The sequence below is a fragment of the Teleopsis dalmanni genome, chromosome 2, assembly GCF_002237135.1.
Source record: "Teleopsis dalmanni isolate 2A chromosome 2, ASM223713v2, whole genome shotgun sequence".
NCBI lineage: Eukaryota > Metazoa > Arthropoda > Insecta > Diptera > Diopsidae > Teleopsis > Teleopsis dalmanni.
The window spans coordinates 186383916-186401892 of NC_051847.1; the positions used below are offsets into that span (position 1 = coordinate 186383916).

Below are 17977 nucleotides of genomic sequence, written 5' to 3' on the forward strand. Positions count from 1 at the left end.
TACACTTAAATATATATATATACATATATTTAAAAAAAAGAATTTATTAAAAACTTAAAGATTGTCGTTTCTAATGTTTAGCGGTTAGCAAGCAGAAGTGTATAGTTTTCATCAATTAAAATCAATTAAAATTAGTAGCTAAGAAAGCAGTTTAGGTATGATAGAAATTGTATTAAACTAAATAAACAAGAAAACGCGTTTTGACAATCAGTAAAAATAGCGTATAAATCAATATATACAACACGAAAAGTATTAAATATAATAAAGTTATATATTTGCTATCGATTCTTATACACTTTATACTTATATTATATTCAAAACAAACAGCAATAACAATTTCTAGTCTGTGTGATTTTCTGATAACAATCTATATACATATATTTACTTACATATATACATTTCAATATTAACTCTTCTAGTCTGTGTGATTCTCTGATAACAATCTATATACATATATTTACTTATAGATATATATTTCAATAGCAATTTCTAGTTTGTGTGATTTTCTGATAACAATATATAAATATATTTTTACTTATATATATATATATATTTCTTACTTAAATTTAGTCATATACTTAACTTCAATATTATATAAAATAGTAGTTCTCAAGAAATTAGCAACAGATACACATAGTTTAGTGTCTACTTTATAAATATTAAAATAATTAGTGATTTACGTGATAAATCTATTGCACAATTTTATGACAATCTAACAAATCTACACTTAACTAAACAAAAATATTTTTTAATATATCTATAAACAATTTAAAACGCTTACCATTTACTAACTTTTGACAATCTCTAAACACTTTTGATATTATCATTGAGGCAGAGCATCTTAAGAGTTTCATATTTCCTACCTTTTACTAATATAAACCAATTAAAGAAAAATTTAATATTTCGTACAATCATTTTCTGTAAAAAAAACCACTGAAAATATTACTTTTTATTAAATATAAAAAAAAAAATTTAAAAAATAAAAAAAAATTTAATTGTTTTAATTGTCTATATATAAAATAGTTATTAATAATATTATATTAAGTGTATCATAAACGTTATTGTAAAAGCAACAATTTGCATTTCATTGGTTAGAGAAATTATTATAAAACGATATACTAAAAAATATATCAAAATTTATATCACCAACACCGCCAAAAATCACTATTACCAAATCATAGAAAAAAAAAAAATTAAAAAATTTATCATTTGAACATCAGTTCGTTTGTTTATCTCCCTAAACCCTATATCAACAAACCCCTTAAAAAAAGAAAAATTATCGAGAAAGCCACTTTAAAACAAACAATTTGCATAATTGCAACTGCAACTGCAACAGCAACTAAACGTCAAAAATCTGAAATTTGCTTATAAAAAAAAAAACTACTTCACGTGCAAAAAATTCAAATCAACTGAACAGCAACCAAATTGCCATTTATCGCAAGCGAAGAGCAGCCAACAAAAGTAACTCTCTAATATACATTGAATAATTAAGTTCCCAAAAACAATTAAAAAAACCATCAAATAAAAATAATTGATTTTTATTAAAAAATTTATAACTAACAAGCCACATCATTGCCGCGTTAACAACAAAACCTGCAAAAGCAACTGCAACAGTAGCCACCGTCTCAGCTACAACTGCAACAGTAACTTCAACTGCAACTGCAACGACGGTGCAAGAAGTAACAACTGCTTTTAAAGAAATTATAATGGTAAGACAGCGTTTAAATGCTTTAACCAATACAAATAAAAAAAAATTAAAAATAAAGAAAAAAAATTAATTTAAATAATTCTTTATCAAAATCACACTTGTAACATATGACCTGACCTGACCATCAACTGTCCAAGGACTCTTCTTTCCAAATTTTTATATATGAATAATTCGATCACGGGCATTCGAAATTTTTTTTTACAAAATTATAAAATTATTAAATTAATGTTTAAATTAATTATTAAATTGATTAGAAAATAATCGAAATAATAAAATTTAATTTAAAAGGCATTATAGTGTTTTCCATATATTTTGTAATGTGTCATGAATTTTAGGTATAACTTTAAATAATAATTAACTATTAAACTATTAAAATTAAATATTATATATACATTCAATTAACAAGAACTAATTTTAATTGTCATATCTAATTTTTATCTTATCTAATTTTTTTTAGAAAATTACAAACGTATTTATCATATATATAATACTTATATATCAATTTTTATACACCAAGAGTTTACTATACTATACTATAGTACAAAGTCTAAAGTTTCGCGGGTAGTTTCCTACCTATTTCAGGAATATTACTCGCATCGAACGATAATATGATACGTATCATAACTTCTGTTCAATGTGTGATTTATAGTCTTAAATTTATTATTTAACGACTGATTGTAAAAATTTATTTTTTCTGTAGCGCTCTCTTATTCTAATTTCCCAGTTATAAAATTTCCCAATTGGGCCTCAATTTTTTATGTATAATATAAATATTATTTTAGATAATTTTAAATTTTATCTCCAAAAAATTACCTGATATTTATATTTAAAAGTTAATCACACATATTAATTTTACGACTGTAAAAAAAAATTATTTTAAAAAAGATTAATTTCAAAAATTATTTATTTTAAAAAAAATTTATATAAAAAAAAAGTTATTTAAAAAAAAAACCATTTTTGGTGTTACTAACCTTTATAAAGGAAATAAAAAATAATTACTATAAGTTCCTAGGGTTAACTTACAGAACTGTGATGTACATTTCTCACTAAGAACCTTCCTAATTTACAAAAACTTTTTAACCAACTTCCATAGTACTAAGTTCCATAAGAAAAAGATGTTTTCTGTCACAAATTCTTTATTTTATTATATCGTACGGATATAACTACGACACTGATTATTGCTACATCTAAGTCTTATGTATAATAATTATAAAATAATAAATAATTATAATAATAATAATAATTATAAAATCACACCATAATATAGAAAAGAGTTCTTCGACTACAGATTAATATAGAATATAATTTCTAGAATATAGTTTAGGGTACGAACTGCTAAAATATGTTCATCTCTTTTAAGTTGTATATGTTTTTGCTCCAGAGTAAGCATTCATAATAAATCATAAATCAAGTCTCTTGCTCTATTAAATCTTCAGGGCAGTAAAAGTAACGATAATACTACTCTCTTATGCAAAATATGAGATATAAATATACAAAATAAAATATACTTTAAAAGAAATAGCAAAAATTTTGGAGACATATATAAAAAATCAAACTAACAGTTTTTCACAAATAAAAGTTCAATTTTTCGATTGCTTTTCCCAATATTTATAGAGCATCAAACGAAGATTTCATTGTGGGAACCATATCTGCTAATTATAAGTGTAATCTTTGTCGAAATCTTTGTTTGCAAAGCTTTGAGCGCTAAACTAGTATAATAATATTTTTTTTCAACTCTCTTGCAACAGAAAAGCTGTAAACATATTTACCTTCTTAGCTGGTGTGTCACTATAGGTTCAACTAGTAGTTCACCAACCACTTCTTTGCATTAACAACTATTTTGTTGTCGTTCTTCTGCAAATATCGATGTTGTCTCTAGTAGCAGAGTATCTTACGAAGAAGTTTTTTTTCCCGATAAGTATTCTAACAAGAAGTAAATTTATTGGTTTTCCAGAAGCCATTCTTACTGAGAGTTCCATTTAATTTATAAATTGGGAGTAGAATACAATTTGGTAAAGTTTTTGATCTTTAATAACTTTTAACTTTCGATAAATCGATTTAAAATTGATATTGATATTTATTAATTTAATATTCAATTTAAAATAAATCCACTATTTATTAAACACAGCTATATATATTTTTGTATGATATTTTTTTACGAATAATAAATGCAAGAATTATTTTCAAGACTATTGATGGTGGGCGATACTCGAAACAGCTGTATGGTAAGCCAAAAATTCAATTAATTAGAAATAATATAAAATGAATTTTTGTTGTTGTAGTTCACTACTTTTCGAAAAATCTCTTCATGCAGCGTTTATATGAATATGCGTAATCGTTTGTTGTCAGATATCTACTGCTTATCTGCATATTCGGACTGCTTACCCATTAGTGAGAGCTGTTTTTTTCCTCCTGTGATATTACTTTTGTCTTGAAAACTAGGTTTTCATTGTTAGAGCCTTCAATTGTACGTATATAATATATATAATTCTAAATTCTTACTGTATTAGTACATTTTTTCATAGCTCAGTTAATTTCCATTCTTAAAATATTTGTATAAAATTATTTGTAAACACAAATAAATACAATAATAGAGATAGATAGTAGAGACCATTCTCACTGAATGTTTAGGCTCACTTAGGCGAAAAGTAGAGGTAAAACTATAAGACGTCTTCTGATAAGTAACGAAAATTGACAGAGCAAATGGTCATAAATGTGTGATTCTTTATCAAATAATCTAAAATTTTAAATATATATTTGAATCAAAAATTTGAGTAAATTTTTTTATCAACTCATGCCGACAATTTTTAAAAAAAATGCTTATTATTAATTCTGCTACTTTCAGTATACAAATTTGCATATCAAATCTATGCTTATTTAAGCTATAATATATATGTCAATTTTATAGTCACTTTTTAATAGTATTTAAAAATATCTCAACTATCTTTTATCAAATGCCATAAATTATTCTTGACACATTACGAAATATCTAACAGATTTTGTCTTTACTCTCTTTGAGTAAAGTTTAATTTATTCAAAAAAAAGTAATAAGAACTGATCAGAAAAATTTGTAATTTGGTGGTGTTGGTGTTTCTTTTTGACGATGGCAACACTTTTTCAATCGTATATTTTATTTATAAATAAAAATTTATATATTAAATTTTATAAATATCTTAAAAACCGAAAAGCCGTCGCCTTTGATAAACACCAGTTTTTGTTTAGAAGCTCGAATCTTGCTAAATTTTACCAAATGAAAAAAATATTTATTAAATTATATAAAATTTATATCGTAGCCATAATAATTTCAGTAGCATAATTTTTTTTATTAAAAAGTTACTGCATTTCAGTTTTCGACTTTAATTATATTTTCACAATTTGAAAGCTTCATTTCTGTACCGATTTCTTAAACACTTTGCTAATCTTCAGCTATCTTTTTTTTTATATATTTAAACTTTATACGTAACTCTCCTCTCCTCTACTGTCTTTCATATTTTAATGCTTTTACTGATTTTCATACTTTTATCTAATAAAACTTAACACTTTTCGTAGTATTTTAACACTCAGCCCTGTACTCGTTTTTCAACTTAACTATTTCCACTTAATCTCTTAGTAATAACGATAATAATTATTAATAATATATTTTTTTTAAACATAACTTTTTTTATTTAAATCATCGTTTTTAATACAGCACATTTTACTAATAAAAGTTGTTCACACTTTTTGACTTTATATTTTACTTTTTTAATTAACTATAAAAATGATTTTGTAAATTTTGAAAATTTTAAAAATTCTTTTTTAATTAAATATTTTTATATATATATATATTATATACTTGCATTAATCAAACATACGTACAAACAAAAAAAAAAAAATAAAAACAAATTAAAATATAACAAGAATAATCGAAGCAAAACTTCACGACAGCAAATGCAATTGTTGCAAGCAGCTCCAGCAACACACGCGCATCATTTGCAACCGGCGCCGCAAACATATCAAACATTTCCAGCAACAATGCTGCAACATCATCAGCAGCAACAGCAGCAGCAACAATTTCAGTTGCAACAGCAATTCCAATTTCAACAGCAGCAGCAACAACAACAGCAGCAACAACAACAACAACAACAGCAACAATTGCAAATGTTGCAAACATACATGCAATTACAAGTGAATAATGTAACTGCTGCTGCAGCTGCTGTTGCACCAGCAACACCAACAAAATTTCAAACAACCACACTGCAACATGCACAACAGCAGGTACAAGCAGCACAGCAACAACAAACATTCTTTGCAACACCAGCAACACCGCTCACATTGATACCGGCTTGCAATAATGCTGCTGCTGTTGCCGCCGCCGCCATGTTTGCTACAGCAGCTGCAGTCAATACAACATCATCATCGTCAACAACACCAACTAATAATGTAAATAATACAATTAATCTATCTGCAACTAGTACTACTCAAAATGTAGCAACTGCAGTTGTGAGCGCAACAAATGTTGCCAATATTACCGCAAAAAGTTGTGGTGTTGGTCTATTAGCAGCACCAGGCCTACTGATTGGTTCAGAATATGTTGGCCGTTTTGTTGCCGCTGCTGTTAATAGAAAAAAATCAACAACTATCACAACTAAAAGTAATTTTGTTAACATGCGTTGCGCTGCACAATTTGACGCTGCAACTGGCAGTAAGGATACTAGCACTAGCACTAGCACTAGCACTAGCACTAGCACTAAGCTACTGCTTAAAACAACAACAACTGCTAGCAGAAGTGCTCGCACTGGCACTGCCAGAAACAACTCAAATAGTAGCAACTGCAGTTCTGCATCCTCTGATTGTTCTATGCCATCGCCATCTTCACTACACTTAATTTCTCCTAAAAAGGTTTGTGTCTTCACTAAGCATCAATCCTTTTCTCTCTTAACTTACTTACTCTATCTACAACTAATAAAATTAGTTAAAATTTTTTTCTCTAACAAATTTTTATTTTTCTAATATAATTATTTTTATTCTTTTCTCTTCCTAAAATTTAGGCTTAGTACTAAAAGCACTTTCTTTTCATACGCTAAACTTATGTATATAAACAATACTTTTTATTTAGTTTTACTAATATTTTTCTACAACTCTCTTCCGAAATCTACTTTACTTAATGCTTTCACACGCATTTTTTTCTAGCTGTAATGTTGTTTTAATATTGTTGGCATTTTTTGGATTGCACTTTGTAGTTTTTGGACACTTCGCAGTAGATCGACTTAAATCTCTTACTTTCTTTTAATTTTTTTATATGATTTACTTAGGTTTTGTGCCGTAAGATACAATTTTTTGTTTGTAATTAGTATGACTAAAACAACATTTTACTAATAATATAAACAATTGTAATTAATTTAAGTATTTTAGCAATAAATTAACGTATAAATTTATAAAAGTATGATTTAAATATATTATAAGTATAACTGCTATATAAAATTATTCAATTCTAGTATAATTCAATTTGATTCTAAAATATTTAAAACAATGATTAAAATTTTATTTAATAATTAAAAATTTCTAAAGAATATTTCATAGAAATTACTACGAAATATAGTCGCTTGCTTTAAATAAAAATAATATACACAAGTATATTTGAAATAGTGTAAAACATACTTAGTTTAAAACAAAGAACATGTCTTAGTAAATAGAATAGTATAAAAATCTCAATGTATGAACCTGCTTGACCATAGATACGTGGATATAAGCTCAACCTGTCAATTGAAAGCTGAGTGGCTGTAGTTATGTGGGTATGAGAAATGGTTGTTCATATATAGGGTGGTTGGCCAGAGACAGCAGCGTCTTCATAAACATCGGAGTATGAGATCTGGCTGTCTAAAAGGAGTTGGCTGGCCATAGATAGCTGTGTGGTCATCGATACTTGTATTTGAAATCTGTCAGCCAAAAGACAACTGCATGGTTTTATATATGTAGGTATGAGATATGCTTCTCCATATATAGGTGAGTGGCCAGAACGAGCAGCGTGGTCATAGACACCTAAATATGAGACCTGTTCGTTTAAAGGCAGATGACTGACCATACACAGCTGTGTGTTCATAGATATTTGAGAATTTGAGTTAGGTGGCTGGAGAGAGACAGCTGTGTGGCCATAGATACTTAAACATAAGATTTGTCTGCCACTAGACAACTGTGTGGTTATAGATATCTGGGTATGTGATATGATTGTCCATACATAAGTGAGTGATCGTAAACAGCAGTTGAGTCATACATACCTGGGTATGAAATTTACTCATCTAAAGACAGGTGACTGACTATACACAGCTGTGTGTTTATAGATATTTGATTATGAGAGCTGTTTGTTCATAGATAGACACCGAAGTAGCCATACACACCTTAGTGGTCCAAGATACTTGGCTTTGGAGTTTGGCTGGGCATAGACAGTGGTGTGGTTATAGATACTTGGAATTGAAATCTGGCTATAGACACCTAGGTATAAGATCTTGCTGGCCACATCCAGCTGGAGAGTAATAGAAATCACTGTATTTGCTTTCGCTAATCAAAAATAGATGAAATAATTTTAATAAAGTTATTTCAATGAGCCTTTAATTTATGGACTTCATCCTTTTAGTGGTTTTACAAGAGGTCTGAAAAATTTCAATCTACATTAGCTGTTTTAAGTTCGTTGAGTAAAAAATGAAATAGATATTTTGAGACGTGGGAAGCACCGAAAGTTAAAGACAACTAGGCTAATAGGTAAGTTCGTTGTTGCAGCAACTCATACGTTGTTTTCAGGGATGATTTTTTGCGTTGTACGAAAGGGTATATTGTCACGATGGAGATCAATTTTTTTTTGTCCATTCTATGATTCTCTTATCATGATTTATTGAATTTTATATAATCATTCATACTTTGAAATACATATTAAAAATCGTTTTAAATATTAATTAGAACTCAGAGCATTACCGATTGCAGAATTTTTTACTTGACATACATTTGACTTTATGCATTTGTCCTCAATTATATATAATTTATTTTAAATATAACTTAAGGAATAATTATTTCATCCTTCATGCATTTTAAAGGTTTTTATCATGAAATTTATGGGCATATAATTATTGGTTTCATTGCTTAAAATTGCAGTTTCATTTCGATACAATTAGCCATTATAGAGTCCAAAAGTTTGTTTTGAAATACTTTAATATGAAAAATAGGAAAAAAATTTGAATATTTTATAAATAACAGCAATAAGTTGTATTGATGCCTGAGCATATATCAACTACCCACACATATGATTGCCCTGCAAATATTTAAGTTTTATCGTAAAGTTGCTAAGTAAATATTGATTTGATTTTTTTGAACTTTATGAACTGTGTTGGTCACTTTCAATCAATGGAGTTCACAATTCAGTGTTGGTAAATGGTAATAAAAATAAATTTATTATGCACTTTAATTAATTTTTTTGTCAAATTAATTTATAAAATTAACTGATCTAAAAAAAAAATATTTTCAATATTTTTTAGAAATTCTCTATTTCTAATATTAGAGCTTAGCAAATTTTGAAATAAAAAACTAATTTAGTTTTTATATTAATCATTAGATTTTTTATGAAAGATTTTTTATATATTACATATAGTCCTATAAGATTCAACCCACCGTTGAATCTTATAGGACTGCCTTATACGATTTTGAATTCTTTAGTTCTGCTGAGAAGAATTCTTTAACTCTGCTGAGAAGAATTCTTTAGCTCTGCTGAGTAAAAGTCTTTACCTCTGCTGAGTAGAAATCTTTAGCTCTACTAAGCAGAGTATTTTGGCTCTACGAAGTAAAATTCTTTAGCTCTACTAAATATAATTCTTTAGCTCTGCTGAGTAGAATTTCTCAGTCCTAAGTAAAATTAAAAAAATAAAATTTGGAAAGTTTGTCTATATCCGTACTTTCATATCTTAAAAAGTAATAGAAACTATTTCACAGAAAAAGTGAGATTGAATACTAGATTCTTCCAGTGTTGATCACAGCAGATATTTGTCTTAAAACCATAATTCTTTAGAGTATCAGAACGTCTAAAAAATTGTCTCAACTATTGATATGTGTTTTCTTCATTTTTTATAATTTGTTTTTTTTTTAAATTATATTTTTTATCTTTATTTCTTTTGTATGAAATCAATGAGCTTCTCCTCCATAATAATATTTCAATTTAATACTGGTAACAAGATGCCAGACCAAATCTCATTTTTATTATTATGTTGAAGCTGTTTGCGCCAGTGCACTTAAGCATTTTTACACTTTCTTAACTCGAGGCATTTTCAAAACCCCTCTTTACATCTTGACTAGATTATTGTTTATCACTTCATCAGACTAAGCAATAATTGACCTCAAATCTGTATACCTCCCCGAGGAGCCTGTAAACATTTTGAGATTTGATAACGCGGTGTTGGAAAGTCTGTCAGTTTTTGCAAATAATTTCAGGGCTCTATCCTTTAGGGCACTATCCTTTATGTATATTTTGATGGGATCTATCTTGATCAATCTTGATGAGGATATCATTCGTCCTAATGTACCATGAAACATTGAAAAGTCTTCTCAGAGCCTGGCTTTATGCATTTCTAGCTGGCAAATAGTAGTGTTTGAAGCCTTGCTAAACGGTACAGAACCATATAGAAGTGACGGACGAATTATTCTAATTTTTATGAACCTAACTGTTCTGTCTCAATTATACTTTATACTCTTTGCATAGCAAGGATTATTAATTTATCCATGATTTTTTTTAATTCGCATTTGTAAACTTATCTAGTAATATCTAATATGGTAAAATGTTAATAAAATAAACCATATTTATTTTTATTAATTATGCTTAATTTAAATAACTTAAAAAATGCAATTGTTGAGAACTGATAAATATTTTTTTATTGCTGAAAGAGTGCAATTATATATAATTAAATAAATTGTTTATCCATTCTGTACTTATTTTACTTCGATTCTGTCGTTACTTTTCAATAATTTAAATATTAAATATATTTAACAAAGCTATAAATTGCTAACACGTGCAAAATGTTCCATTGATTTTCAATTAGAAAATTTCTACAATCCAATATTAGAAATTATATTGCAATCAAATATTATTTTACATACGTATTATTATTATATGTTTTTCTTAATGCATAAAAAATGTTTTACTGCAATAATTTTCGCATTAAATATTGCAACTTTTCACAAGCAAATGCAATTGATTTCATTCAACTAGCAATTTTCCTATAACTTTTTATTTCTTCATGTATCCTTGCTCCTTATGCATTTCTTAAATGCACTTTAAATGCATTTAACTGCAAAGGATCATATTTACGTTTACGAATTGGTCAATCAGTTATACGCTAACAATATTTAGACTTTGCCATAAGACCCTTCCATAATGTTTATTTAAGTGTATAGGAGGGGGGCGAGGCAATGACTAGAATTCTTACATCGTTTCAGTATTAATTCAGATTCAATTGAAAATCGCGTTACACGTTACACGAAACACGTCAGACACTTAACAACTTATAACATTTGATTTCTTTATTTGTTGGGAAATACGTGCACCCATTACCCTTGAGTTCACATAGAAATTCCTTCACCCCCTTACACGCACCAACTATTTAATATTTCTATTAAACTAACCCATATACTACTATTGTATATGCATACCTTTGACTATAGCATATTAATCCTTCAAAGGAGTTATTATTATGGGTGCTAGTAACACGGTCGACAGGCTGCCTAATGGACGTATACACGTTACCGCAATTGCTTACCTCTCCTTTACCTTTGCTTGTTAATAATTCAAAACACATTCACCGCCATTTTTCACTCGTCCTTTTTTTGCTCTTCACTTCACCTTTGTGTTTTTTTTTTTTGCTATTTCCATTAAATGAAATGAAATGTGGTTTTAAATAAATAAAAATAAAAATTGTGTAAAAAGGAAATTTGTATAATTATTATTATTTTTCTAAGTGAAAAATGCATTTATATTATAAAAAATTTATAAAAAAAATCAAAAAAAAAGAATTCCAACCATAATTGAAAAAAATAAATAAATGCTACGTATGTTAGTTGAATATCCGTTTGGAATGTAACCATGTCCGAGTTTGACGTGTTCCGGTTCAGTGTTAGAATTGAGTGCAAAACTGCATATATATATATATATATATATAGTAGAATAGATCCTGTTAATTCATGTGTGTTTGTATGTATATGTATGAGTTTTTTTTTATTATTGTGTACGTTTGTCACACAAAAGAAGCGTATGTTTCTAACTGGGGTTTTTGACCGTTGTTGCCATCCCAGTTGCAAATTTCTTTAAACGTAAATCGAATTAGAGTAGTGGTATAAAGGGACTTCCAACACTGGTTGTGAAAAGGACACTTATTTATTTTTTTTTATTAAAAAATGAATTAAATAAAAATCATAAGAGATTAACTCTTAAATTGGGATTGTGTCATCATCAGTATTATTTATGTCGTTTAGCTCTTTGTAGAGTTTAATGTCTCGACATTGATGTACCTTATTAATAGAAATAGTACAAATACGATATTCGAGTACGCCTATTTTATAACCGATTTTGGTAACTATGTTAATATTGCTTAGATTATGATGAATCGAAATTTATATCTTCTATAAAGGCTTTTATGTTCTACAGTTCCCACAAGAAAGTTTAGATAAACCATGTTAATACGTTTTATCTTATACCTACTTACATTTCTAGAACAAACTAATCACGACTGGGTTATTATTTTGACGTTAATAGAATTTATGTAGTGATGTTTCTGCAACAAAATATCTCCAAATTACCGAGGGTCTCCTGTTATTAAAGCAGTTTAATAACATCTAATTTAAAACATCTACATCTAAAAGCAATAGTGGTTTACTTGATATTGTTTCCCGAAAAACAACTGTAAAAGTTTTGAAGGGTCTTCTGCTATATAAATAGAAATATTCAGAAATGTTCGCTGTAAGTTACTTTGGTGGTAATAAGATTTATCTAATGCAACAAATTTAGCGAAAATTTTTAAGCGTCTTTTCATATTAAGGCAGTGATATCTACTGGTATATCTGAAACAAAGATTAGGTTATGGTAGAATATATCAGTCATTCTATAAATCCACTTAGGTCTATGGGTCCACTGTGTTACCATATAAGAAACTCAGTGGTTTATAAACCACCTGGAACATTAAGCAAAACTTCTGAAACTAAATTTTTATAAATAATTGCGGTTGGTGTTTTCGCTGAAGAAATATCGTACAAAATCATATAATAATTATTAAGGGCCTACAGGTATATAGATAGCAATATCGTTTGGTATTCATAAAACCAAAAATCTATAAATGCTATAAATTGTTTTACTACTTTAATATTAATACAATTTATCTAATAATGCTTCCACAACAAAATAACTGAGTGTAATCGAAAATGGCTATAATATGGGGTGACATTTCTGGACAGAAATAAGTGGTTCTGGGTTCTATATTTTCTTCAATATATTATGCTGTGTTTGTTGTATTAAGTATAGTATCATACTTTTAATGAGTGTCAAATTCTTCTTTTCAAATACTTATACGAAAAGATTCGGACAACATAATACAAATAAATTTCCTTATATTCATATTTATAATTATGAAAATATTTTTAATTATAATTTGAATGTTTTGAACTTAAGCAGTCATTCCAACACAATAATAATTAATACATAATAAAAAAAAAGAGTTACAATTGCCCATTCCAACTATAAAACACTACTCCACGACTAACTTGTCACTTATTGCTCACAACTCCACAACTTCATGACTTAATACATTTTCCACTGGGCTCTGGCCGTTCACCAGAATTACTGTAATATATCACCGCTATATCAGTGCAATTGTATGCATATCACTAACAATTTTTTATCATATTTTTTATTCATAGTGTAAACATGACATGCGTTGAAATACACATCCAAAGGCTATTTAAACTAAATTTACTTTTAGCCATATTTTTCTAACTCCGATAGTCCGGTGTAATATTTATGGTATAACGATTACGTTGGGTCTTTCTAGCATTTGGTGTTAGTTTATTACACCACACTCTATTTTTTTTTTTGTTTCTATTTTATATACTTTTTATTCTATTGTAATTTTGTTGAAAATTGAAATGTTTTTCTAGTATTTTTTTTTTATCGTTCACATTATTCCACATTTTTTCTTACTTCCTGTCAATAGTTATTATTTTGGTCAATAATAGCTGTAATGCGCTGCTTTTTATACGTTTCCTATTACTTAGTCCTTGCTTTTGGTTTTCCGAACCTTCGTACTGTTGGGTATTCTACCACCCCAATTCGTTTGTCTTTTTTATATATATTTATTTTTTGTATAGTATTTAGCATTCATGCGCACCACTGGTTGCTCTTATCGCCGACATTCTTTGCATTTAAGCCCGGAATGCGCTGCCAAACGGACAAACTAACAATTCAACGCAAACAGAAAGTCAACTTAATTGCATTTTTATTCCCTTGTTGCTTATGAGTTTGTATCGATTTGTCGCATTTAGTCACATTGCAATGCATTTTTAATAGAAAAATATCTTATCGCTTTCGACTTTATCGCTTCATTCACTCAACTCAACTCAACTTTACTCGACTCTCGACTCGACTCGACTCATTCAATTCAATTCAACTTAATTCATTCACGGTTTGGAGTTGCATTGCTACACCGTTGACTGCCATAGACTGCCATAGATTTCCATTGCCTGTTTTGTTACTAAGTTTCTGCTTTTAATTTATACCAATTTTTCGAACTTATGCTCCTGTTTTATTTATTACGTTTAACGCTCATTAGTTCCACACTTTGGCAGGATATTGAATAATTAAGCAGCGATTAAGTGGAAAAGCTGTGCCAACAAAATTACCTTGCGGTCAGTATAACAATTACTTAACTCACTCTGTTGATGATAGCAGCATTTGAATTATTTGTGCTAAGTGCTTACTCAATACCTCACGCCAATACCTCCTCCATAGAGAGTATCTATTCAGCCCACTTGATGGAGCTGAAATAAATACAACGTGCGGGATGTACTATGGAAACATTCTTTTCATTTAAAAGAATTTCTTATACAAATATTTTTTGTAAAATTATTTATTTGTTCATTTTCATTTTAAACTCTGTATTAAAAGTGTTTATACGGATGCATTCTATAAACATTTTTGGAGTAGCATTTGTAAAATAGTCTTTGCTATTTGTTTTACTCATTTTGGTGCTGTTAACTAGCACTATACTTTGTATTCTTTTTCGCTGTTTCATCATGACTTTGTTAATCTGTGATTAAGTATTAAATGCTTGGTAGATGGTGCAAGAAAGTTTACTTCATAGTTCATATAAATTCAATTTAGTGGCGCAATTTATTTAGAGTGTGGCAACATTGAACAAAATCAACTAATTTATAAATTATTTTTAAGAAAAAGTGGACCAAATTGAAGCTATGATTAAGTAGAATAATTCATTTATAACAATTTTACTAAAAGAAATCAGCATTTTGTTGTCGGCAACTACTTTTTATACAATCACTGATTTTACAATATTAAAATGTGATCGTAATTCGTAAACATTAGTACCATTAATAACATTAGTAAATAGTTTTGAGCATTTTTATCCTTACGAGTTTTTAGTGCTGTTAGCTAGCAGTTTTAATTTTTCTTTTGCGTTTATAATACTCTTGACTACGATATTTTCTGTCCTTTTGGTGCTATTAGCTAGCATTTTGAATATTTCAATTTAGTTCATTTTTTTATTACCACTTATTTTTATTATTTTAATATCAGGAATCTTCTGATAATTTATTCTATAATTCAATGCATTTAATTAATACTTAACTGAAACGCACCGTACGAATGCAAAAACACGAATGATTTTTCACACTATAACTATATATCTTCGTCTTCTGTTTTTGTCAAGATGGCCGCCTGTCATCATCGACATTCGAATAATATTACAAATAATATTAGATATTCCATTACATTATTTTTTTTTTTGTTATCATGTTTTTTTATTAATATTTTTTTATTATTATTTTTTTAAAAAATATTTTTTTAATTTTTTTTTTTTAATTTATTTTTTTTTAATAATTTTTTTTTATATTTTTTTTAAATAATTTTTTTTTATTAATATTTTTAATAACAATTTCAAAAAGTTCTTAAATGAATTATTGTATATTATTTAATTGCGTTATTGACAAATTTTATTATATTGTTTTCTGTTGGTTTTGTGGTTTTTAATTTTGTTTTCTTATTTAACTATTATTGGGAATTATTTTTAAAATTCATATATTTTTGTTCACATTTAATAAATTTATTTATATATATTTTTAATTAAGACACATTCTTACCACATAATAAAAGAGAATTTCAACAATGGGATTTATATTTAACTTAATAAAATTTATAAATTTTCAGTAAATAAAATATTTTATTTTATATTACTTAATAAATGTATTTTAAAATAGTAAGTGAAGTAAAGTATTTTATATTACTTCACCCCGAATATTATTCAGCAAATAATTTTCAAAATATAAAAGCTTAATAAATAAATATTCAGAACAAATAAAATTAATATAGAAATGCAAATACTAAAAGGTCAATTTATTTCTTTGTAAATATATCTGCGAACCACAATTATATAAAAAGCAGTTTCCAAGGAATCCAGAGACATTATTTATAAATGCAAAGATACCCATTATTTGTTTAAATTTTATCAGTGTACATAAAGCTCTACTAAATATATATACTATATCTATATTGTCCTTGTAAAAAAATTCTGAATGAATTTGGTTCAAGCCAAGTAGCTCAGAGGTATTGATTGCATTTAGATTGCATGTAAATTTATAATAATTAATTTAATTTTATGTTTTTATTTATTTACTTGTTTTGTTTCATTTTTTTGTTATTTTATTTATTATTGCTCATTGTGGTTAAAACCATCTTCTCATCCTTGCTTCGACACCACCTAGCCTTGCAATCCTTGCTTGGATGGTTTTTCCTTTTAATAATTTTTTAAAAAATTTTACTATTCTGAACGTTTTTTCTGTCGAATCCTGTCGAATGCATTGTTTATGTGCCAACCGTGTGTGTGTGTGTGTGTAGTGTAAACATTTCGGAAAAGTATTTCAAATGTTTTATAAATTTTTTATGTACTTTCTATGCAATTAGTGTACAGCGAGTGTACACTTTATTGTGGAAGGTTGTTTGCATAAATGTTTTTCTATATATTTTTCTATAGATTGCTCCATATGTTTATCTGGCAATGGATTATAGTTGTTAAAAGTGCACACTAACTTCACATGCAATGAAATGTGAAATAATTTTATTTTTTTTTTTTTTGTAACCAAATGCATTTTAAATGCTATCTATGGTCTTTCATATAACAGCAAACCATAACTGCCATTATAATCCTTAATAAAAATATTAATCCATTTCAAACAAAATATAATATGCAGCTTTTAAATTTCATCAGGCTTAACATGTAATTGCCATGATCTAAAAATGACTCTATATTAATTAAAAAGCAAATGTGGATTTGTAGAGTGATTAGTGGGTTACGCTTTCATTTAAGTTAATCCTAGTTTTGTACGATACGATTTTAAAGTGATATGTTGCAACAAACAAAAAAATAAAAAAAAGACATAAATGTGCTACTAAATTAATTAAATAATACATTAAAAATATTGTTCTTATTAATTGAACTTATCGTTCACACAAATAGTTATATCCGCTAATCCATAATTGACTTGAATAGTTTGATATTTTGTACTGTACTTTTAAGTGAATGTTATACATCCAAAATCATGTTGCTTTACCACTGAAGTCAACATTGTTGTTGTTGTAAATTTGTTGTTTTATTACATATATATAATACTTGTAATTAAATGGAACATAATAAAGCAAACTTTTGAAAGCTGCTCGGGCGTAAGTTTCTGCTTAATAGGTTGGTAAGTTAAACTTAATAACTCAGTTGCTGACTAAGCTGCTTATGCAAATATACTAAGTAATATATAATTGTCGTGGTTATATTTCATATATATATATCTCTATGTATAGTTATTTTGTCGTATAGATTATGTTAGGTTGAAGTGGCGGTCTTGTGCCCAAAGAATACATGAGCTAAAATAATAGTCCGTTGTAGTACCACATACCATATTTTACCATATAGATAAAATTAAAAGAAATATAGATGATTCCTCTGCGGATTAGACGTATTTTTGTTAAAAATTGACTTTATCATCTACAAT

The 17977-nt window shown here is 27.5% G+C and overlaps 2 protein-coding genes across 3 annotated transcripts in view; both read left to right on the plus strand.

Annotated features, from left to right (window-relative positions):
• Positions 1-6741, plus strand: part of LOC119676376 (ras-interacting protein RIP3-like) — a 33742-nt gene extending 27001 nt beyond the window's left edge. The window contains exons 2-4 of the mRNA XM_038087612.1: positions 1565-1709; positions 5606-6658; positions 6736-6741. Coding sequence (XP_037943540.1) covers positions 1565-1709; positions 5606-6658; positions 6736-6741 — 1204 coding nt within the window. The remainder of the gene's footprint in view (positions 1-1564; positions 1710-5605; positions 6659-6735) is intronic.
• LOC119681783 (polypyrimidine tract-binding protein 1) overlaps positions 1-17977 on the plus strand; it is a 287769-nt gene that overhangs the window by 8588 nt on the left and 261204 nt on the right. The gene's annotated exons all lie outside the window — the stretch shown is intronic.